We start from the raw sequence: 24983 nt of genomic DNA, 5'->3' as shown, positions 1-24983 counted from the left end.
CGCAATGCTCCAGGGCTCCAGAACAATAAATATACACATTTAAAACCTTTATTGTCTTACGGTTCATGCCCCCGGTTTTCAACAGCTTAATTTCTGGTTGTATTTAACTAGTTTGCAAATGGATTTTTTTCAGTTTCAAACTATTATTGAGGAAGCTCCCCTCCCTTTTTTGGCGGGGGAGGGGATGGGGGTGGGGTAGGAGTCGGTATATTATTCCTGTAGCGCTGGGTTATATAAACACATTATCATTTGAGAGCGCCCTTGGCGTCCATCAGCATTGTAAACACGTACTAGTGTATATACTTCAAAATTAAAGAATGCACACGCAGAACCGGGAGCCTGAATTCATATTCCGAGCAGACTCGCTGCTCGCATTTATTGATTTATCATGCATCGTTTATTGTTCCAGTCCCTAAATGCAGTCGCTGTCCCTTCAATATTGTTTGCAAAATCCCGAGATGTGTGTGCACTGCTCACTTGTCTTTCTGGGCTTTTTTTTTTTTTTTTTTTTGCTGAGTATTTTTTTGCGAAGCGAACAAATGCATTAATATTTATATGTTTATATAATCGATAACCCACTTTTCCCTTCCATGTAAATAGGCATCAAAAGATAATTTAACAGATTAGTTCTCGAAAACATGGCAGTGAGGAAGCGTAATTTAACTATCAAACAAATCTACATGTCTAATAACAGCAAATCTGCTAAGGAGCATTAGAAAGAGGAGCAGCGCCCCGGAATCTCTGCAGGAAATGTTCTTTATATTAGACATATACAAGCAGGTCCTGTCAGATGCACAGCGGAGCTCGCTAGCTCTCGTCTCCTCCAAAAATCTCATTAGACGACACCCCTAGACAAGGGAGATTGGGAAGAGGGAGAGCTCATCTTCACACAGTTTTAGGGTGGATTTTATTTTTACAAACCTTCCTATATGTTTTTTGCCTTGATCCATCCGCTTCCCGCCGAGATCGGACGGAACCTTTCTTCCGATTATGAATTTGATCATCCCACATTTGGAAGGAAACCTACACAGTTTTGACAGGAGCTGAAAATTGAGTCGTCAGAGAAATATTAGGACATATTTTCAATCATTTTGGTGCCGAAGGGGAGGCAAGAGCTCAGTTTTATATTGAGACATTACGCCAGCTGAAGGCAGAGAATGTTTTTCCCTGCCAGGACCTGATGCAATCCATTCAAGCCAACAAGTTTGGAGAGAATGTTGAGTTCAATCAATTCAGAACGTCGAGATGGAGCCCAACTCACTCCAGGTATTTCGCTCTCCTCCGCTCCTCCGATCCCGGCACCCCCCGGCACCCCCCAGCCCCCCAACTCACCCACACCTCTGCACCCACCCACACCCCCCACAAACTTTTCACCAAACTTTTACCCTCTGCATCCCCCAAATCATTTTTATTGTTTAAAAAAATCCCTGCACTGATCATACATACATAATGTAATTTTACCGCCTCAGATGGAGAAGTAGGGAGAGGTGGCGGTGGGGGTGCCCGGAGTTTTTTTTTTTTTTTTTTTTTTTTAAGGGAGGCAGAAAATTTGTGGGCTCTATTATTTTTCCACCCAGCTTTATATCTGTTGGCTCTTCTGTATTAAGAGTGTGGATGTCTGTGTGTAAATGTGTCTGGGAATAGATGTTTGTTCTCTGATGGCTACGTTATTTATTTGGTGCTTTTTTTCCCCTGCAGTGGGTCGGCTCACCGTGTGGCTTGCACGGACCTTACATTTTCTACAAGGCTTTTCAATTCCACCTCGAAGGCAAACCAAGAATTTTGTCCCTTGGCGACTTTTTCTTTGTAAGATGTACGCCAAAGGATCCGATTTGCATAGCGGAGCTCCAGCTGTTGTGGGAAGAGAGGACCAGCCGGCAACTTTTATCCAGCTCTAAACTTTATTTCCTCCCAGAAGACACTCCCCAGGGCAGAAATAGCGACCATGGCGAGGTGGTAAACTTATATCTCCCTCTCTTCTTTCTTTCTTATCCCCCCCCCCCCTTAGTAATGCTTATTACAGGGCAAGCTTGAAAATACTGTATTCACTTCTGCAGGCGAGCAGGATCGACTCCTTTTTAAAGGGGTAGCGCCACTAGCTGGGGCTCGAGTATTTTGCCATTGTCAGAGTTTGGCTGTCAGCTTTACAAAGAGGTTCCAACTGCTGATTTTAGTCAAGATCAAATAACTTGTTCGAGAAGGGTTTTGTTCAAGGATGTGTGTGTATGTGTGTGTGAGAGAGAGAGCGAGAGAGAGAGAGGAAGAGAGAGAGAGATCGTTCTCTCTCTTGCTACAGCCGCTTGAACATCACATGCTTTTTATATTTTTTTGCCTTTTGAAAATTTTACCTTCGCGTCTGGCTCGGTCGGGGCTGGGTGGATTTCTTTCGGTGGGTTTCGATATTGTTCACTTTTTTTTTTTTAAGTAAGTATTTGATATGTTTAAGAGGGCGGAAATTACGAAATGGAGGCAGTGTGAGATCAAAAGCTATTGAGTTGGCAAAGACGTGTTGAATAAAGTGATAAATGACAGGTACTGGAATAATACATTCAAATAACTTGCAGATCTGCCCGGGCGGATTTCAAAGCGATCGTGTAACCGGCACAAACACGTTAAGCATTAACAACTATCTCTCGCCCCCACCCCCTCCCCCTCGGACAAGCCATTTGATGTTCTAGTTTTCAATTACTCCACGCAAAGTGGACGTCTTCCAGCGCGATCTTTGGGGATGTGTGGGACCGGGACGGGGGAGGGAAGGCAGAGGGGTGTGTGCTCGCCCACTGGCCCTGCGGGTCCGGCGGCCTCCGAGCGCAGACGGCGCTCCCGGGGAGGGTGGGGAGGGACCGAGCTTCGCCGGCACGTTTCTGGGCGGCCGCGGGGACGCTAGCCGCGCTCCCGGGAGGACGCCCGAGGTGAGCTGCTGTCACCGGGCGCCGGGGCGGCCGCCTCCCTTCGGCTCTGTCATTTCATGTGTGACCGCAGTTCTGCTGGCTCCCCTCATCAGCTGACCGACCTCAGCGCCGTGATACCCACCGGGGGAACTATTTTGGGGAGGCTGTGCCCTCGGTGCGGTGGGGAGGGAGGGCGCGCGGCCGCCTGGCAAGGCTTTGTGTTGCCCGAGCGAGAGCAGGGTGATCAAACTGAGACTTTTGAGGGCAGCTAGCTCTGTGCCAGGCCCTCGAGCTTTCGAGGTAGATGTAAGGATCTTTTTGTTAAATGAATGGTTCCCGGTTTAACTCATCCCGGAGCGTGGAACTAGCTGCCTGCCAGTCCTTCCAGAATTCCTTGGTCTGATGGACTTGATTGTACTTTTGGCAACGCCGGTTCGCTCCCTCTCCCAGGATCGAATTACCCATCAGTGGTCTATGCCGGTTAATTACTGGAGTTCGTCAAAACCTTCGCCCTCAGATCTGCCTCTTCGGAAATAAGCCCCGCCCTCCTCCCCGAACGTCCCCCCCCCCTTCGCCGTCCCCCGCCAGCTTTGGGTTTTAAACGTTCCTACTTCCCGACGTCTGCCTGCAATTTTACAAAGGTGTTGTTTGGAAATACTGTGAAAAATCCTGCAACCCACCAACAGGTTGAGCTCTTTCCCCCTCCCAAGGTCTAGCTGGGCCCCCTCCCCCGACCCAACTTTCCTGCGCAGCTGTCTTCTTCCCCTCCCCCTCCTGATTTCTTATTATTTGCTTTTCAAATTTATTACTTCAACATGGCCTGTGATCTGGAAAAGGGAAGGATTAAATATCCAGAAAAGAGCTGGTGCCTAATAGACTTCTGACTAAACCCAGAAGGAAATTATTCAGTGTTTTATGAGATATTTTGTGGTCACTCTCCCTCTCTCTCTCTCTTTTTTTAATTGAAATTGAAATATTTTTAAAGACCCCGAGTTGACCCCACTTGGTCCAGTTTTAATTTCTGTTGGTGTAATTAAAAAGCGAATTCTGATTTAAGAATAAAATACAATATTAGCCGAAGGCTGCATCTGTTAGAACTGCTGATAATGAAAAGATACACAGTATTTTTAAATAACACGATTTTCAAAAAATTGTTCATTAAGGGGAAATGAAAGCGAACCGTTGTAATGATCTGTACATTTCGTCACTGCTATATGAGCCATACCTAAGAAAATTAATCTTGCCATTTAAAAGTAAACTCTAGGGGGTTTGGGGAGGGAGATGGCTCTATTTATAATCCTCAGCTGCATATACATCATCTAATATTATGCATGATTTGTTTTTTAATGCTAACACGGCTGGTAATTAGCTGTATGATTATACTTGTATATTTCATTAGGACTTTGGCTGATGTCATTGTGAATTATTCAGCCATATTAAAACAATTTTCAATTGAGATAATGACACGCCTCAAAATTATGCAAATGCAGGCTGCATTGTGCAAAATAATTATGACAAATGTAAAGCAGGTAGAAAGTTTCCCAATGCAGATCGGTTTTCCACCCTGGTGATGTCATTTCCCCCCTGGCCTAAGTTAGTCATTCATTAGCTGAATAGCAGCAGCAGTCTCCTCTGGAGAAGAGCCTACAGAAACCAGCATTTACTGCAGGCACCTAGAGGGGGCAACAGGGTCCTCTCATTAAGAAATCTGCTTTGTTTTCACTTACTCCATTAACTTGTTTATATACAGTGACATGATTTTTGTTATTGATTTGAAATAGTTTTGAATGATGCATTTGCCGTTTGCGAAGTGTAACTGAAAGAGAAAGGTTTCTTGGTGATATGCACTGTTACTTGAAGAAAATGTTCAGCACATTTAATCAGCCAGTACAGTTTATTTTAAGTAACCAAATGGAGGTTAATAATTTCTTGATTGAGCTGACATCAGCATCCATTTCGAAAGGACAGCCAGGACTCAGTATGCTTTTTTGGTTTAAGAGAACCATTCTGTCTATTTATGATTTCTTGAAATGTAAAGACGTCAGTTCTAAAAGCAGGAAAATTATCATTGTGCAAGATTAGAAATAGCGTCCCTGTGTGGTTTGCTATCGTCTGCAGAGGGCCTTTTTGGGGAATATTTTATCGATCCTTGCAATAATTATATGAGGCTGGATAAGGCAGGACATTGTATGTCATTTTACAGATGGAGACAGAGGCTTAGAGAAATTATGTGGCTTGTCAAAGTTCACCAGGCTAGAACCCAGGCCTTTCTAAGCTTTAGGGTTGGTTTTTTCCCCACTGAATCCTACTCTTGACACCAGAGTTTTAATGCATCATATTATATTCTAGAAGCATGCACTAATGTGGGCAGGTCCTTGTTCATTTTAGAATCGTGACTAGTCAATCCGTTTTGCCAAAGGTCACCAGATTTTAGGTAGCAGAACAATTCTTACTCTGTAAAGTTCAGCTGATTCGAGCTAGTGGCATATAATAAGAACAGTTGCGTTTTAATACTGTTATTAATATCATTAACAATTTATTATTAGTTATAATAACTATGATAATGACTGACTACCGCCTTCACATACTTGCAGTGCTGGCAACTGGTGTTGAGGAAAAGCAGTCCAGAAACAGTCACATCTTCATTTTGCAACTTAGTATTGTTCAACCTTGAACCGGCATAAACACTCTGAGCCTCAGTTTCTTCAGCAGCAAAATGGGAACAATAATGAGGCAGACTGGGGGTTGTTGTGAATATCAAGGGGCATTATATGGGCAAAAGTACTTCAAAAACTGTACAGTCCTTAAATAAATATAAAAGAGTGATGATTGTGGTAGCCTTTAGTCTAGATATTATTAATTTATAAACAGTAAGCAGGATAACTTTTATGCGTGTGTGCAGGTTCCCAGGCCTAATCATGATACTGTCTTCAATTACCATGAAAGTGAATAGCAGAGCCATATACAAGGAGTTAAGTGTCTTTAGTAATTACCCACAATTGCCACATTCAGCCACTACCTCTTCAGAGGAGGAAAATGGCAAAGTAGGCGGGTAATTGGTTCTGTTACTGGGTAACTTCTGATTACATTCATTTTCAAATTGCCAAGCGCTTAATCTATTGGCAATACACCGTCTTAAAAGAGGTGGTTGTGCAAGCTTGGATTTCAGCCTGACCGGGGGCTGGATTCTATGAGAAGCTTTACTGGTCACCTGCAACTGTGAGTGTGGATGAGTAAGCTGATGATGCCAGGAAGTCAAGATCAAGCATATCTGGGCATTACAGATCCTAGCATGTAGTCAGGACTTCGTAAAGTGGTTACTATCTGGTTAAAAATTGTCAACAATTCATATTCCTGAGGCCCTGTTGAAATTAACTCGATTGGAATCTCTGGAATTGGAGTCTAGGATCCTACATTTTAAACATCGCTTCACTTTTCTCATCTGTAAAATGGAAATATAGGACCTACTCCCTAGGATTGCCTTAAGGAGTAAATGAGTCAATACATGTAAGGTGCTTACAACTGAGATGGGCACATAGTAGATTCTTCAGTAGTGGTTGACTCACTGTTATTATCATTAATATTCGTATTGCTGTTCTCATCGAAGTTCGAGATCACTACCACTACTTTCCCTTTTTTTTTTTTTTTTAAGATTTTACCTATTTATTTGAGAGAGAGAGAGCACAGCCAGGAGGAGGGGGGCAGAAGGAGAGGGAGAAGCAGACTCTCCGCTGAGCAGAGAGCCTGATGCGGGGCTCGATCACAGTACCCCAGGATCATGACCTGAGCCAAAGGCAGACACTTAAGTGACTGAGCCACCCAGGCGCCCCCACCATTACCTTCCGTAAAGAAAGGTTTTCTCTGTGAGAGGACAGCATCTAGGTTAATTTGCCAGGACAAATACCCAATACAGGTCTCCCCAAATCAGGTTGGCTGTCATCCAGATGATGGGTTTAGCTTTGTCACCAAAATAAAAAGCTCCTGAAAGATGTACATTTCAGTGTGGAACTATGCTGTCATCTGGATCGGCAGGATTTATTTAAAAGATTGCCTGCTTGCATCACATCTCAGGGTAGTCAGACATGTGCTGAAATCTAGGAGGTGATGGACTGGCCCGTTCTAGCTGCGGATGGCAGCTCAATCTCTGGTCAGTGTCCATGAGCTGACTTTTTAAAAATTTCCGAGACCTCTTCAAGTGACCTCGCTGGCCTTGGACAATTTCTTTAGCTTTTCTGAGCCTCAGTTTCTCCATCTGTAAAATGGATCTAATGATCTCTACTTTGTCAAGAGACTTAGAAACAATACTAGAAAGGGCTTGCCAACTAGCATAAGCACTTACTGTAGGAGAGCTCAGCAAATGAGCTCAGTTTCTCCATCTGTAAAATGGATCTAATGATCTCTACTTTGTCAAGAGACTTAGAAACAATACTAGAAAGGGCTTGCCAACTAGCATAAGCACTTACTGTAGGAGAGCTTAGCAAATGAGGGATGCAGTCCCAGCCGTTGTTAGTAGTTTTAGTAATGACCTTCAACTAGGAGAAGGAGTAACTTTGCTCTAACTGGCTGGCTCGTCAGAACTAGGGCGAGAACTAATGAACTCTCTGAAGAGGATTTAGAGGACTGTCATAAGCAGCAGCCAACTAGGGCCTGAGGGCCGGATCTGGACCACGGTCTGTTTTTATAAAGTTTTATTAGAACATAGTCAGACTGGTTTGTTTACGTATTGTTTATAACTGCTCTCAGGTTACAGTAGCCAAGTTCAGTAGTTGTGACAGCGACTGTAAGACCCGCACAGTGGAAATTGGGAAATTATTTACTGTATGGTCCTTTACAAAAATGTTTGCTGACCCCTGGCCTGTGGAGCTGATCTGAAATAGGGAATGGGATTATGTCCTTTTTTTCTCTTTCTTACTTGGGTTGGAGCAAGACCCGGTAATAGTAAGAAGTAATTTAACAGTCATATGTCAAAAATATTGGCATAAAAAGTTCTCTGTTTCAGCATTGATTCTACTGATGTTGAAATTTGAGAGTCAGTGGAGTGTGTACTGAGCTAGGTTTTGTAGGGTCGGATCCTGACTCCAGCAAATGTTGGTGTCATCTATCTTGAGTTCATCGAAAACTGCTTGTTGTGTGCTCACCATGTACTCGGAGCTCGGCTAGGTACAGAGATGGATGCAAAACAGTTCATGGTGTGACCCCGTTTCTCAAGACGCTTATCAATCTTCACTGAGAGATGAGATCAACACGTTTTTAAAAAATGTAAAAACAACATAAGACGTTATATAACACGTTGGTGACTTGTGCTGACAATAAATGCCATGTGTGTTCAAAGGAAGGCTCGCGATCTGCATGATTTTGGAGAAAGAATTTTTTCAGCTCCACAGATGTTGATTGAAGGCCTACTATGTTGCTGGCCAACAGGATACAGAGATGAGGGAAAATGACCTCAGCCCCCGAAGAGCTCATCATTTACTCCCATGGACAGACATTGGTCACAGAAAAGCTGTCAGACTTTCTCTGTGCTTCTTAGTTAAAGTGGAGATTAACTAAATCACTATTTATAGCCTTTCCTGATCTTTCTGGAAACTAGAAAGTATTGTCTTTATCTTCGATGTCTCGATCGCTCAGTGCGTATTTATAGAGCACCTGCTTGGTGCCAGAGCCTGTTCTAGGCCCTGGGGATACAGCTGTGAACAAGGTAGACAAGAATCCTTACCTTCAGGGCTCTTACTGGGCTGTGGTTGGTTTTGCCCTCCCCTGTACTTTGTACATGTGCCTTCTGTGATGGTTATCTGTGTCCTTCCTTTGCCTGTCACTCAGCCTTTCCCCCAACCCCCTTCCCCACCCTACCGCTGTTCTCAGAAACACAGGGTGTGCCTATTCACCTCTGGGTCCCCCCACAGTATTCAGTGCCAGTCACGAAGTATTTATTGAATGACTGGATGACATCAGCCATCTAAAATGTTCTTTCCCACAGCCTGCTTTCTTTAAGGTCAGTCTGGTTTCTTCTGGCAGAGGACCTACGATGGGTCACTCCCCTGTGGGCCAGCTGCAGCACACCCCCGTCTCGCACGTGTTCTTTCTCATCTAAAATCCGTCGTCGTTTTGCACCAAAGATGTGAAAAAGTGTACAGGATTGTCTTTCGAGGTACTCGCCGAAGAGATTGGTGCCTGTTTGGGACCGATGATGAAGCCAGCGTCTCTGTGTTTGAGTACTCTTCCCATCTTCGGCCTTCAGCCCATAAAAAGTCGGGGCTGTGGGGTGGCAGTCTGACCAAAGACTGGACGGCAGGGGACCGGTCACTCCTCACCTGAGTGTGGTCGGCAGCTCCTGTGAGCCAGCGTGCTTTCCAGACTGATGGTCTTAACTGGCCCCATGTTTGATAGTGAGTCAAAATTGTAAGCAATTAAAATTAAAACCCCCCTTGACATTTAGAGTGTCAGGCACATACTAAGGAAATGTTATTTTTATGAAGTACACGGGTCCATACATGTAAATACTTCGCTATTACTTATTAATAAAGCGTACCACTGTTCGTGGTGGCATCTAGTGATACAGGACTCGAGCTCATTTATCAAAGTCTAGTTTTAACCAACATCCAGAATATAATTGCTCGAATCAAATGCATTTGCTTGTCATTTTTTACAGCCAGGGTAGTTGGATATTTGCCATCTTCCACTCAGAATAATATTGTAGCTAGTGATTACCCGTTGGTTTGGCTTTTAAAGAAATTTAAAACAAATTTATCGGTTGTTGGCTTAAAGATTCATTCGCCTCTCAGAAATGTGGTCGCGGATTTCCTGCATTTCTTGAAAACGCCGCTCCCGTGGCCTTGCACAGGCACGGATGGCTTTTTCCAGCCGCGCTGTGGTCTTTGCCGGCTTGCTGGAGATTAGAACCCGGGCCTCAGCCTTCAGAAAACACGGCTCACATCCTGGACTCTGAACGTCCGGATCGACAACACATTTCAAACATGCAGATGATGATTATTACAGAAAGGGTGCTTTAGAATCATGCTAATGGCATCAATCTCCAGCACACACTTGCGTAAATTAATTCCGCTTTTAAAATCAGATGCACTGTTAGCAGCGTCAAAGATGGATATTTGACATTTATCACACAGACGAGGACGTGTGGTTTAATTACATGAATTTTCTGTACAATCTCTGTGGCCGTATAAATAGACGCACAGTGGCGCGTGTCCTTGCACGCGTGACCATCAAGTGCACAGCCCTGTCTCCATCCCTGTGCCACAGCGAGGAGAACAGCGGGGAGAGGCCATGTGTTCCTCGTCAATCCAGTGGCCCCAGAAACCTCTTCCCCCCTTACCCTACCTTTCCTTCCTCGTGACTCCGAGCACACCCAGGCCGCGAAACACACCCCCTCCTCCCCAGAGCTGAGTTCCAAGCCTGATCAGTGGCACTAAACATTAAACTCTTGTCTTTGAGGATAATAGGCTTTGCTTTCTACACCCTCAAGCATGTTGAGCTACTGTGCAGGCTGGAAAATAAAAATGTTCTAATTGTGTCTTTTAAATAAGCATAGGAGTGAATTAATTAGACCATATTTTGTCTTTAGTTGCTTAGTTACACAATAGTATTCCTGAGCACGAGTAAGATAAATTGGCTCTTTTTGTGCTGCCTGTCCCTTAATCATAATTACTGTATTGCTTAGGAGAGTAAAGCATACATAGATTTTGAATTTTTTATTAATAGTCAAAAATATGCATATGATATATAAAGTATATGCTGTTCAACCTGTTTTATATGCTTTTATGTGGGAAGAAGTTTTATTGTGGTGGTAACATTTGCATTAGTTGCTCAAAGATGTAGTTCTGGGAAATACATAATTGAAATGTTTTTGAATTGCTTTTTCTGGCCTTTTCAATCTTATTCAAAATAATAGTGCCTCCAGTCCTAGAGCAGTCATTCTCATTTGATTTAACATCTTTCTCTGCACCGTTGTGTGCAGGGCCCAGCCTTAACCCTGCAGAGCCTAGACGGGGCTCCGTGATTCATAAGCCTCAGCCATCGCGCCTTATGTTTTGGCGCTTATGCTGTCGGGGGTCGGGGGCCGTGGGGCAGCAGAGCATTAAATGCCTTTTGCCCTTAGCACACGTCCATGTTCCTCGCAGAAGGCTCCAGGGTTAGAGATCGTAAGACTTTGTTTTAACTGGGGCTGGCCAACGCTGTGTGCTTGCCTTCTGGGGTCTTGCAAGATGGGATGTTGCTACCGGAACTCGGGGTTCTGGCCCCCTACCCCGACCCTCCCCCGAGGAGGCAGCAAGAGCTGGACAGCTTGATATAGTTATTGAACAATGGGTGAGTCTGGCTTGAGACCCGGGATGCATGCTGGGTAAATGTATGTGAAAATTGACCCCATTGTTCTGTTGTATTTGAAAAGCAAGTAAATTATTTACAGATATTTGCTAATTAAGGCACATGTTGTTTTACAAGCACAAAAGAACACAGTATAACTGGAGACAAAGAACTAAGTGCAAATAATTTAAACTTGCTAATTCTGTATTTTTCTGAAGGGAGGAATATGTTTTAAAAACATGTATAAATACATACATGTTAAAGTGTGCGTGTGGATATATGGATGTGCAGGGGTGGGTTTTTGTCTTCTTCTGACCCCTACATGGGAAGGCTTGCAGGCTACAAAGACAGCAGGCCAAGTTATCACCAGTTACCTGTCAGTGGGCCTGCCCCCAGCTCCCCATAATCCATGGAGATGGAAATCATTGTGAGCGAATACTGTTTTCGCTTTAGTCCAAGCTTTGCTTGCCATCCTCTGCTTTGAGCTCAGCTCAGGGTACCATTGGAAAAAAACCAAACTATCCAGATATTATACCAGAGAGTAAAAATATTCTTACTCATTGCCTTGTTCTCTGACTTTCCTCCACGACAGGCTCAGGTTTAGTTGTTTTCCTTCTGTGACTACAGGACTTTGGCGACATTCTGGTTGGAAATCCGCGTTGTGGCATGAGGGCCTCTTGACATGGGGCGAAGGGTTCAGATGCAGAGAAGGTCGCCGAGAACATTCTCAGATTCTCAGAGACCTTCTCCTGGCTGTCATATTGGTGACGCCATCGGGGCAGCTGGTCCCTCAGGCTCTGCCGTCTGCACAGACATGTTTGGCTTCAGGCATGACTGGCTGGACATCCCTTGGCTTTGTTGATAAAGGGGATCAGGAAGACTTGCCATGGTTCTCTAAGAAAAAGGCTCAGGTCTAATTTGCCAGGGACATTTGAATAGACTTATAGGACATTCAAGAGAGTGAGTCCAGCCCCCTTTATTTAATGGACTCAGAAAGGCCCAGAAAAATCTTGGGCCCAGCAGCCAGCACCCTCAGGCACAACGGTCTGCTACTTTGAGGAAAAAGGGCTGTTCTCTTAAGGTTCCACTCTGAGGAAAGTAGGCTAGTGTTTCCCATGGGTGTGTTCAGGGTAGGTCATCCCAGCACCCTGTCTTAGACCAGTAGATGGTGCCTCTGTGGGTCATGACTCGTATAAAATCACTGATGAGAGTATGGACTTTAGCGCCAAGATACTTACCCGAGGGTCCGTGATTACAAAGAAACCAGGCTTGGCCCCCTCTGGACCTTACCTTCATTTCCATATTCTTTCCTGAAGCTAGGAGGGCCCACTGATGGTATTATTTATACTGGCTTCAGAAAAGCTGTGAGATGGCACTCTTGGTAGCAAACGGAATTGGCATTTTTGTCAGTCTCTGATATTAATGGATGGTTTCTTTCATTCTGAAATGTTTATTGCATGCCTACTATGTGTCATTTCTCTCCAGTGGGGACATTAAGCGTCAACACAAGGACTAATGCACAAAGATTTCTGTTCCCATGCAGCTTACTCATCCTCTCATAGTAAAAAGGAAAAGGCAACTTAATTGATTTATCCAAAATGGCAGAAAACCATCCCCATACATTTTGGTCTTAGAACCACATTCACACTTCCTTCTTCTAAAATTTTCTCTTCTCTGTATGCACAACCCAGAGAAAATGCCCCAACTTTCTCTTTTCCCAAACCATCTGCCAAAGTTTTACCCACAGTGTTTTCAACGAAGTTACAACATTTTCTGCTTATTGAGTAGCTATTATGTGTCAGACATTGTATATATATTAATATATAAATTAAATGCTCATTTAATTCTCTTAGGTTGGTTGTATTGTGACATTTCCATACTTCACACATGAGGCAGCTGAGGCCGAAGGAGGTTAAGTAACTTGCCCAAGGTCACGTATAGTTAAGACTCAGAGTCAGGATTGAAATCCAGGTTTTCCTCGATTATGCCAGGACTAACAATGGGACTTTGATTATATACTGACCTATTCTCTAATTGAGTCTTTATGAATATTGTTTCTTTAGTCTTTCATTTCTTTGTTCAGCCTATGGCTCTTGAAAGCTTCTATCCTGCTGTCTAGGAATGTGCAGTCCAATTGGCGGTTGACTGATGCAGATGAGTCAGTAATAATACTGTGCACTTGAGGAATAAAACGTTTAAAAGGGCTCCTTAAATTCCACACCTCCCCAAGGTAGGCATGTGGTGCCTCCCACACATTTCACAGGAGAGGAGACTCAGCCCCAGCCCCCCTTGGGCGCCTCCTGTGTGCGGGCCAGCATGGGGCCCTGGAGAGACAGAGGTGGGGAGCCAGGTGGATCCTGCCTTCAGGGAGCTTCCTGTCAGGTGGGGAGTGCATAATTAATCAAACCGTCACGAGTAATGGGTCGTTGTGTGGCACGGTCAATGTGATGGAGTAAAAATACAGGGACCTCCGACAGGGGTGTCTGATCCTGTTGGGAAGCTCTGTGAAGGCATTTTGGAAGAAACAACATTTAAACTTAGGTCCAGAGAGATTCTGGTGAAGATTGGGAAGAGGTTTCTTGCCAAGATGTGGAGGTGGGAGCAGTGTCCCTATAGGATGATTTCTGGGCTGAGCCTAATCTTGGTGAATCCAATAAACAGGTTAGGGATGCCCACTGCTGCCCAGTGGGGGCACCTATTGTTCTAGATGTCATCGAGACACCTAGATAGCCTCTTCAGAGCTGATTTACATTGACCGGCTGTGGGAATGTTGAGAACAGGGGGGTCGGTAAACTAAGGCCCACTGGTCAACTCTGGCCAGCTGCCTGTTCTGTACGTAAAGTTTTATTGACACACAGCCACACCCAGTTGTTGACAAACGGTCTCTGGAAGGTTTCACGCCATAGTGGCAGAGTTGAGTAGTGTGACAGAGACTGTGTGATGCACAGAGCCAAACATATTTACTATCTGGCCCTGGACTAAATGATATTAATAGAGGTAGTGGTGAAACTAGATGCTTATGGCTTCATTCGTGACCCTTTATTTATTTCTTACAACAGTAATACTATGAGGTAGGTTCTAGCATCGTCCGTGTGTTGCAGGAGGGCCATCTGAGAAGTTAGGCGACTTGTCGAGGTTTCTAAATTCCTTCACCAGGTAAATGACAAAGACCGAATGGGAACTTGAGCTGTCTTGATTCCAAAACACAGATGGCAAAAACATCGAGCCATCCTGCTGACAAGTGGAGGAAACACAGGCAGTATGAGCAAAGGGGTCTCGAATCCACCGAGGTATTCCTCTGTGAAGTAAAACCTCGCAACAACTGGAGCCCTCTTTCAAGGCCCTGCTCGAATGCCACCTCCTCCGTGATGTCTTCCACTGCGTAGGGGAGAAAGGGACCCAGAGCAGATGCACACGTGTAAGTGCCCACCGGGCCCAGCAGGTGAGACCGGGTGGAGTGAGCCAGGTCTGGAAGAAGATATGATGCTTGAGGGAACTGGGGACGTGTGACTCACTCGAATGTTGCTACTCACAGCCTGCTGATCATTGCTGGGCAGGAATATCATTTCATATTGCCAGGTCTTTCCATTTTTCAAGAGACGTGTCAGAAATCCAGATTTTTGTGTGAGTTTAGTTGGCACTTTGGTCCAACTTTCAAAAAACACTGTGGGCCAAACAAAACATATCTTCCGTCTGGATGTGCCCCCCAACCCCACCCCACAGCCTCTCCCCGCCCCACCCCTGGCTGCCACCTTGCACTCTCTAGAGAAAAGCTTTGGACGATTCAATTTTTAAACCATTCTTGTATTTGGCCCATTTTCTGTGAATAAAGCAAAAGGAACCTATTGGTCCTAAAGGGACAGCAAAGAAATGAGAAGGGGAAAGCCAGGTAGACAAAGCCCTCACCCTTCTCTCTAGCCAGGGTTCCAGAGGTCTAAAGGGACGGAAGGAGTGGCGGTGCCAGGACAGCGGGGCACTGTCCTGGGCAGTCAGGCCTACGGGTACAGGACTTGAGCTGTGGAAAGAAGCATGTGCGAGAGGGAACACGGCGTGTAGTCATGCTGAAGGTCTCCTGGAGAAGGGAAGCTTGCGAGCAGGCCCTTGAAAATAACTAGGGCTCTCTTGGATGGAGCTTTTTGAGGAATGAGGGGGAAACAGAGGAGAAAATCCTTGACAGAAGAAGCCATAGGAAGGACAAAGATAGGAAGGAAGGACATAGCCATATTGGATATGGTCTGCACTGGGCAAGAGGGCAAGGATTTAGTGGAAAATAAGGTAGACTGAGGCCAGACTTTAGGGGGTCCAGCAGGTCAGGCTTGACTTGACTCTGATAGCAGTGCTGATTAATAATTTCACACTTGCGTTTTGACTTTCTGTTGGAATAGAAACTCTTAGTCTAGAAGCTTGAGAAAACCAAATGTGTGTACTTACTCTGCCAGTTAGTAGCTGGATGTCATCTTGGTCTACTTACTTAATCTTTTTGGGATCTCAGTTTCTTTACCTGTAAAATGGGTTCATCTTGCAGGGCTGTGAATATCAAATGAAATTTATATGGGCACAGAGCACCAAACCATGGCCTGGCTTCTAGGCCTTTAGCAGATGCTCGTTATCGATCCTGCCCTTCCTGGGCAGGGGCCAGATCGTAACGTTATTGTCTCAATGAAGTCTGTCATGGTGCTAGACTGTTAATAGCTCATTAATAAGTAATGTATTGATTCAGCTGTTGGACTACCAACCATTGTTTGAAAAATGGTAACTAACAAAACTATCAATTTGAATAGAGTGAAACTTCCTGGCTTCCCATCTGTCCTGAGAATTTTCTGTTTGGGTGCAGAGTTTTTGATCCATGTTTGGGGTTTCTGGTCAGGTCTCTGGTCTGTTCTGTACCATTTAGGTCTTAAAGACCTTGAAGGGGGTGTCTCTCCCATCAGCCACAACAAAATGGGATGAGATGGGGGGAATGAGGGTGTCAGGAGACAAAATCTATGTTCCAGATGTTCCATCTTGGTACGCCAAAGAAAGTCCAAACCTGCTGCTTCTCAGGTTCCGCCCCCTTCCTGATGCAGCCTCTAGGAAACTGGGGTTGATCTGCCAAATGTGCACAACATTGAATTTCTTTCAAATACTCTCACTTTCCCTCCTTTAGAAAAAGCCTCTCCTATTTCCTATTCTTACCCCCCCAATTTAAAAACATGCCCCCCCCCAGACGCCCCTCTCCCTCCTCCTGTTGCGGTGGTGGTGGTGGTGCTGGTGGTAGGGAGTGTATTTCACACCCATCTTTAAGATGTACAAGGGCAGGCCCTTTCACAAAGCCAAAAAGCACCAGCAAAGGGATGCAAAGGGAAGGAAGGGGTCCTGGCCAAAATGGCTGGGGGATCTCAGACGAAGGATCTTCAAAATAGAGACTGCCTGCTGGGCCATTAAATCCTTTTGCTTTGGGTTAATCCCACAGTGTATATCAGATTACTGAATTCAGATGAAAACACTGCTGTAGTACTCTGTCTCCTCACCAAATTATTCCAAAATCGAGTGTCCATGGGTTATAAATACAGAAAATAATTGAATTCTGTGTGTCTTAAGTGAAATAATCTGTTCCATTCTGTTTCTTGTGAATATTCTCCATAATAGTCTAATTGTGTTTTGTGCTCCTGGGAGCTGAATGTGTGTTCAGCAACAATGCATTGGGTTGTAAAATATGCATGCCCAACTCTCCGGGCAGGCAAAAAGAAGGATCTAGTAAAAAGGCTGAAGATGTGTTTCCTAATGCAAATTGTATGAATCACATAAATGGTAGTGTCTTTTAAAATCATCAACAGGCTCTGTGGTGTTTTTTTTTTTTCTTTCCACTTACAGGTCCTGTTTCTCACTCCGCATTTCTGATGTCATAGGATCAGTAATTCAATAGACAGCCAAGCAGGTGTTCAAATCACTCCCGACCCCCGAATTCCTTAAATGACCCCTCGAAGCAGCGGAGTGAAAACATTCCCAGCGTGTCAGAATATTGAGATATCTTAGTTGCCTTAATTTTTTTTTTTTTTTGCCTTAAGTTTTAAAGGCTATTTTCTGCCCTTTTTGTTTGTTTATGTGTTTCTCTTTTTAAGCAAAGAGAAGCCACATCTTGATCTTGGCCGTGAGGATTGGAGGATTGTATGTGTACAGGGCCTGCAGACTGTGCTTATAGGCAACACAATTCTGATTGGTCAGCTGTGCCAAGGGCCTTCCAAAGATGAATCTGGAAAAGGTGGGAGGAGGAAAAGAGAGACAAGGCTTGGGCTTCTTTTCTGGTAGCTAAGGATGTAATACAATACTGATCTTGAAAAACATTTCTATTTTTAAGCATAGGCCTTTTGGCTGCAAATTTTTATTCAATTCAATTCAACCAATGTTATTAGTATATCCAGGGTAGAGTGAGGGTGGCAAAGAGATGAGTAATATCAGCCCCTTTCCCTTTGGTTGCTTGGAGGAGAGAAAACATGAAGTTAGCCTTACTTGGCAAGACTATCTTTTACTCTGTCCAGATATGCTCATATTGTTAAACAGTGTTCTTAGAAATTTCTGTGGGTCCCCCCAAAAAGAAAAGGCCTCTTGTATAGGTAGTTGTTTCAGGATTTAGGCAGTGGCAGGAAACATTTTTCCACTTCTCAGCAGAAATTAGTCTAATTTTCAAGCAGAGTCAAAAATGGTATTTAACACCTTCTTTCATAGACTTTATTTCATTATCACATAAAAATGTGTACATGTACCCCATATTAAAGTGTATTAGTTATCTATTGGTGTATAACAAGTTACCCCAAACTTTTGTGTCTTTGGACAACATTCTTTATGCAGTGTTTCTCTGGGTCAAGAGTCCGAGTAAAGGCTTAGTGGGGAGCTTCTGGCTCGGATTTCTCAAAGTTGCAGTCACGGGGCCTGCCTGAGCTATGGTCACCTCAAAGCTCACTGGGGTAGAATCTATTTCTAAGCGGCTCACTTGCCTCTTGGCAGGACACGGGTCTTCGAGGGCTGTTGGACTGAGGGTCTCATTCCTTGCCAGTGGGTGATCGGGGTGTCCATCAGTCCCTTGCCATGCCCCGTGGGCTTCCCCAGGGGCCAGTTCCCAACATGGTGCCTGACTTCCTTCACAGTATGAGAGGGAGACAGAAGCCGCAGTCCTTTTGTAACCTAATCTCAGCAATGACATCCATTTGCCTAATTCTGTTTGTTGGCTACCGTGCAGCCCACACTCAAAGGGAGAGCATTACCCAAGGGCATGAATAGGGGGAGGTGGGCATTGTTGGGAGCCAAATTAGCAGTCAGCAATGGAACCAGTCACCATAGCCTAAAGCTAGTCTGGTGAGGGTTGAGTGATATTCTTCTTACCCTATCCAGCTCTTCCCCCCCCCTTTTGTTGTTATGTGTTCTCCCTGGGTGGTTCCTTCCAAACACCTCCTCGCTCTTCTGGGCATTTAATTATAGAAGACATACATGGTAGACAACAGATTGCTTTAATCTTTTAAAGATTTGTTAGTCTTAGAGCACGTCAACAAGCCATATTGGGTCTTTCTTAAACCTAACATCTTGATCAGTGAATTTGGAGAGTTTTGCTGGAAAGGGCATTGTGTCTGGTGAGATAAGTCTGTAGAGAGAAGGGGAACTAGGCCCCTGTAGCTGATATAATTAAACAGGCTTCTTAATGTATAAGAAAATAGGTAGGTCTCACGCACAGTGGTTGAGGAGGGGCGTTTAGTCAGGTTGGTTGGTATGTGTCCATGTAAGGATGTAAGCATCCAAATGAAAGGGATGTTGTCCCAGTTTGTGTTTCTAACAAGTGTGTCTACAGCAGATGAGCGTGCCCTAGCTACCCACCAACCTGTGCGTACGTCAGAGAGCAGCTGGCCTTTCACCTTTTAAATTCTGTGGAAATCATCTATTTCATGGGAAAACTTATCTATTTCTCTTTCTGGGAAGATGCAACTTGGTTTTCAACCAAGTGTTCAAAACATACGTATGCAGGCATTAAAGGTTTGAGAACAAGATGATAGTAAGCAAATTTTAGTTAATTTTTAACAATGGAAATTGATTTGTAGGGTAGCTTCCGTGCTAAACGTACTGGAAACTCAGAGAAAAGGAGTCTGGATTCAAATTTAGAAGCATGCATCAGCTGTATGTGTGTGTCTGTGTGTTTTTGTGTGTGTGTATGTGTCTGTGTGTGTCTGTGTATGTGTTTAACCTTGAGTTCAACATTGCACCATGTTCCTCCCAGTGCCTGTGTACCCTCTGTTTTCTCTGCTTGCAATGGCCTGTGTTCTCCCTCCTGCTCCCTTCCCCTCCTGACCTTGCCAGTTCCTTCTGCTCCTTAGGGTCTTAGCAGAGAGACCTCCCCAACCACTCGATTTGAAAGCATTCCCAGTTCCACTCCTAGCCTCCCATTATTGCCTCTTCTAGTTCTTTTGCTTCCAGTTTTGTTTATTATCTGGCTCTTCTGCCCCACCCCCTCTCCCCGAATACATACACGGCACACCATACACTACACACCACACTTAATGACGGTAGGCTCTAAGAGGGTAGGGACTTTTGTCTGTTTTATTTCTGACTAACATATAGTTGGTTCTCATTAAATATTTGTTGAATGAATGAAATCACTTATGACAATTTCTAATTATCTAAGTCATATTTAGCTGAGGGCTACCGTTTACCATCTACCCACCCTCCCTAGACCGGCGTCCATGAGTCAGGGGCTTCTTCCCCAGCTGTTCTAGGACCTAGCACAGCTCAGAGTAGATTCTCAGAACATTGAGAAGGGAAGAGTGAATGGATTCTCTGGCCAAGGACTAAAAAGACAGTAGCCTTCATTTCCTAGGTGAGAACAGGAGGCCATGCGCACCATGCATTTCGGGAGGGGGCAACACCAGTGTCTTATTCATCCTTATGTCTCCACGGCTGGTACTCAGCCCAGTGCTTGGCCCAGAGCACAGTCCACACAGATTAACTGGATTGGATTGAGTTGAGCTGGGGAAAAACTCAAACGTATTCTCTCCTGACGATAACAGTGGTGGTTTCTTCTGCATTCCCTTCTGCAGCTGTTTTGTCAGAATGCCCAGAAGCATGCATGTGTTCATCCATCCATCTGTCCATCCTTCCATCCATCCATTCGTCCATTCATTCATTCACTCATTCTTTAAGCTCCACTTGGGAGTGTACCAGATTTTGGAAGGCACGGAAGGCTATGCAAGTGTCGGCCCTGACTTCGGGAAGTTTACCTTGAAGAGAGCTCGGGCCTTATTCTCTGGTTTGTGCAGCCTCCCTGAGGGGCCAGCAGAGTCGGAACCAGGCCGTTGGAGTTGCACGGGTCTGTCCTCTGTGCCGGCCTGCGCACCACAGTCTTTGAGCAGGAGTAGAAAGGTCACCAACTGTGGTTGCAAATTGGCTCTTGCATTAATCCTGGCTTATTCAAAACACTCAATATTTTTCCAAACTGAGTTTAGAGCTTTTGATTGAAGCCTGAATCATTTACCACGGCAGAGCCTATCACCAGTATAGGGAAAACCAGAACTTAAAAACACAAAGCCCCTTTAAGTAATCCAATATAGGATAATTACATTATTAAATAAAGCTGTGGGTCTCAAATTATGCTGCCGCCATTGTACATGTAAGGATAATAATGTGGACTGTGTTAAGTGAACAGAGCAAAAAAAAAATGTTTAACAAGAGGGAGCATGTCTAAATCATATGTTTATGTTTAAGGAGAGGCTACATAAAACAGGAAGATTTACTTGGTTTCTACACTAAAGCGTTCTAAATCGGCTTGAGGCTTTAGGATTCTCTGTGAAGACTGCTCTTCTCATGAATGACAGCAGTACGACAAGACTCCACGCGCGATCACCAATAGCCCTGAACAAGTCAGACAGCGTCCACCGTGGTTTTCATAAACCAACGGGGGCAACGAGTTTTCTTCTTACTTTTAGGGTCTTCATGGAATATAGGCCCCACTGAACTGTGTACCTGGGCCGGATGTAATGTGCCTGTAACACGAGGTGAAAAAAGATCAGGAGATGGTTTGGAGTCGATCAGCGTATTAGATCATCTGTGTTGGGTGCTGGTTGAGTTTGGGCTTTATTGTTATTGTTTGTGCTTTTATAGAATATTCTCAACTGAACTTTAACACCAGAATTGGGCTCATTTTTCTTCTTTTGCTTATGTTTTAATTGCCAGAGCTAAGAATATGGGTGCCAAGCTAGTTTTTATTATAGCAACCTGAAAGTAGTTTTAAAAAAAAATGGACAGTGGAGTTAAGACCCTATGAATTTGGCCAAAGGAAGGGTGGGCACACTCAACCATTAAGGCATCTTTCAGTATATATCAGATACTTGCTTGTTTAGAGAGGACATATCTAGGATACTGGGATGCGTCTTCTTGCTTTCTGTGTATATCGTTTTTAATCTCAGGGAGGAAAAAAGGCTCATACATGGTCAATCCAAAAGGAAAGGTATAAAACTGGGAATTAATGAGAGGATGTTTCTGGGGCTTTCTTTAGAGATGGGCTTCTGGTCAGGCGAGCAGGCTGCAGCCTAACAGGTTTTAAATGAGCTTGTATTAAAAATGTATTTAGGAACATAAAATATTTAGGATTTTTGAATTACTTGTTTGATACGCAAATGCCTTCGGCTATACCGTGAAGGATGGTCGCATTACATCTGACAAATTACACCTCAGAGCGGTCTTCTGTTTGCTTACTCCCTCTAATTGTGCCAGGATGGATTTCCAAAGTTCATTGAGCCACAAGCTTCACCCAAATGTCTGTGGGGAGGGAGGGAGGAGGTTGGAAGAGAAGGGGCTGGCTTGGGAAATTGGAACCCAATACGCTAATGAGCCTCCATGGCAAATCCATTTCATCATGTTCAGGGAGTCAAATTCAACCTTAGCACGGACTTGAGAGGATATCTTCATCACTCAGACAACAGAAAATTCTTCACATTTTTAAATAGCGGATGAATGGCAATTCCTGTGATCTTACTTTGGGGACAAAAACACAATACAAATCAAAAATTAAAATCCCTTTTATTGCAAAATGACCTTAAATCCCAACCCCCAGGACACCGTGAGGGAAGAGTTCCCTTGTCCCAGGGTGGGAGTAGCATGGAGCGTTACTACTGAAAGGACAGGAGAGACCGATCTGCCAGAGAGACAAGGATGCTGCCAAATCTGGTTTCCGGTTCCACCTCAGTTTTCTCATCTCTAAAATGGGCCTGAGAACATCTACCTCACAGAGTCCTTGTAGAGATCAGATAAGAGAAGGTCTGTTAAATTCATGAATTAGTGTCTGGGTAAACTCAAACATCTCAGAGTTTTCCGCTGCCCCATCCTCAAGGACTGAGGAGAATGACTTAGAAGCCCAGACATTAGTAATTGCTTTCTGGCCCAGCTTCCGCTTAGAGGTACCCAGCAGTAGCTGCAGGGGTATCATTGTTCCCTGACAAAGAATTAAGAGGAGTTAGGAATACGCACAGCTACTCACAAGTGGCATATGGATACGCCTCGCCCTTACTCCCTCATTTTCAGTTAAAGCCATGTGATGTAGTAATAGTAATAGCCATTATTTCCTGGGGGCCTGCTCTGTGTTGACCATTGTACTCTGATAGCTTCCACATCCTTACTGCCCCAGGAGGCAAGATTTTTTAAATCTTATTTTCCCTCATTTTTTAGTTTTGTTTGTTTGTTTTTAAGTAATCTCTACACCCAACATGGGACTCGAACTCCCAACCCTGAGATCAAAAGTCACATGCTCCACGGACTGCGCCAGCCAGGCACCCTACCCCCCAGCCCATTGTTTAGATGAGACCTTGGCAAGATGATGTCATGTCCCAAGATGAATGTGGACATTAAACCTAGTAGAGCTGCATTTGAACCTGGGGCAGCTGGACTCCAAAGCCAGTGCTTTCTAAGTGTCCCTTCGTTTCTCTGAACGTGGAACATGCAGAGATATTGTACCATTAAAATAAGTAGTTTTTGTATGCTTTAGGCACGGCCTAGTCTTTGGCTCCTCAGAAAGTACAAGAGAAGTAGCGATTAAGCAAGGATACCTGCTGCTGCAAAGTTTCTACAATGCAGGTGTTTACCGTAGAACATAGAATTATGCCATTCAGCGTGAAATAGTGGAGCCTAATAAAGATTTACCATATGTCACAGGTAATAAGAACAGTCATTCCCAGTCCAGGGACCAACTTAGTGTTGATACCATTTTATTTTGTCTACTCAGGACATTAAAAAGCAACTACTAGCATCTATTGCCGTCCTTATTTCTGAGGACAAATGGATATTAGTACACCAGATGAAAGGAGGAGGGGTAAAGTCTTAAATGGGGAGAGTGTGCAGGGGCCCTGCTAGGTCAGCCCTGCCCCCTTCGCTCTGCTCTGTGCCCTGTCTGTCTCACTGGTTTGGTTCCATTCACAGAGCTGCTGGCCCTGTGGTTTCTAGTGGGGTTCAGCCGTCGAGGTGCCCTGCCAGAATGGGGATAGGAAGGAGGGTGAAGGCAGGTAATTGTTCCCTGTTCTCTCCTGTGAGGTTCCTCCAGGCTGTCGGTGGCCCTCTAAGGCGGAGTCACCACCACTGGTAGAAGGATCTACTCTATCCTGGTAACCACTTGCTCCCTGTTTTGACCCTTGGGCCTACAAGTCATGATAACTGACCTGCCCTTAGCCCAAGTTCCTATAGTATCTCTTGTGGTTCCTTTACACCCCACCAACACCTTTGTCATTAGCGCCTTCGTAAAATCCTCCTCGGAGTATCATTACACAAGTGTTCTATCTATTTCCTGCTGGGACCCTAAACTGGCACAGAGATCGTCCTTGAAATCTAGCGAGTGGAGCTTCATGAGACGCTGGCTGAATTGTCTTCATTTTTCTCATTTCACGTCTGGCCGGTGAAAACTTCATCTTGTCGACCCACATGACCATTCTGCCCTGATTTTGTTGGACCTCTGACTGGCAACCACGTGCCTGTAGAGTGAAGCTTTTTACTCGCTCTGTAGGTGTCCTGTTCGTGGAGCGCACCAAGTGTGCTCCGATCCCCGAGAGGAATCGGCCACATGAGTGGGTGCCTAGAACTGCAGTTATCTGAGCGGGGCTTGAAAGTGTGAGAGTGGCCAACGCAGCCAGGCTCAATGGCGTCACCGTCTTCCCCTGGCACACCATGAGCGCACCTGCCGACCACAGTGGTGAGGGCACAAGCAGATGTGCTTGCACTGGTCTTTCTAAATGTTAGCATTTAAGAGTTTGTTTGTTTGTTTTTCATTTTTAGTTTCTATCTAGATGAAAATATCCCACCCTGTGCAACCAATAGGACTATTATTTTGGTTTCACTATTTATTTAGTTAACGTCACCTGTTGGTATGTTTGTGTTCCCAACATTTATCACATTTCAATTGCTACAAAGAATATTTTAAAAATCTAAGATGTTTGGGGAAGATTGAGGTGAATATGCCATGTTTTCCTGTTCTCATTCCATCCTCTCCCTGCTAACCCCTTTGATATTACATTTATGTGTTCATAATCCTTTGGACTTTATTAACATAGCTGAATATAGTTATTCTTTTTTTTAGATTTTATTTATTTATTTGAGAGAGAGAGAGCAGGCAGGGGGAGGAGCAGAGGGAGAGGGACAAGCAGACTCCACACTGAGCACGGAGCCCAACGTGGGGCTCGATCCCACAACCCTGACATCGTGACCTGAGCCAAAATCAAGAGTCAGATGCTTAACTGACTGAGCCACCCAGGCTTCCTGAATATAGTTATCCTA

At 44.5% G+C, this 24983-nt stretch overlaps 1 protein-coding gene across 1 annotated transcript in view; it reads left to right on the top strand.

Annotated features, from left to right (window-relative positions):
• Positions 1 to 790: 790 nt before the first annotated feature.
• The window catches only part of ARID5B (AT-rich interaction domain 5B), a 176170-nt gene continuing 151977 nt past the window's right edge, over positions 791 to 24983 (top strand). The window contains exons 1-2 of the mRNA XM_008695923.2: positions 791 to 1266; positions 1699 to 1953. Coding sequence (XP_008694145.1) covers positions 1246 to 1266; positions 1699 to 1953 — 276 coding nt within the window. The 5' untranslated portion in view covers positions 791 to 1245. The remainder of the gene's footprint in view (positions 1267 to 1698; positions 1954 to 24983) is intronic.

Source organism: Ursus maritimus, unplaced genomic scaffold (genome assembly GCF_017311325.1).
Source record: "Ursus maritimus isolate PB19 unplaced genomic scaffold, ASM1731132v1 scaffold_7, whole genome shotgun sequence".
NCBI lineage: Eukaryota > Metazoa > Chordata > Mammalia > Carnivora > Ursidae > Ursus > Ursus maritimus.
This window is presented reverse-complemented; position numbering and strand designations above follow the sequence as displayed.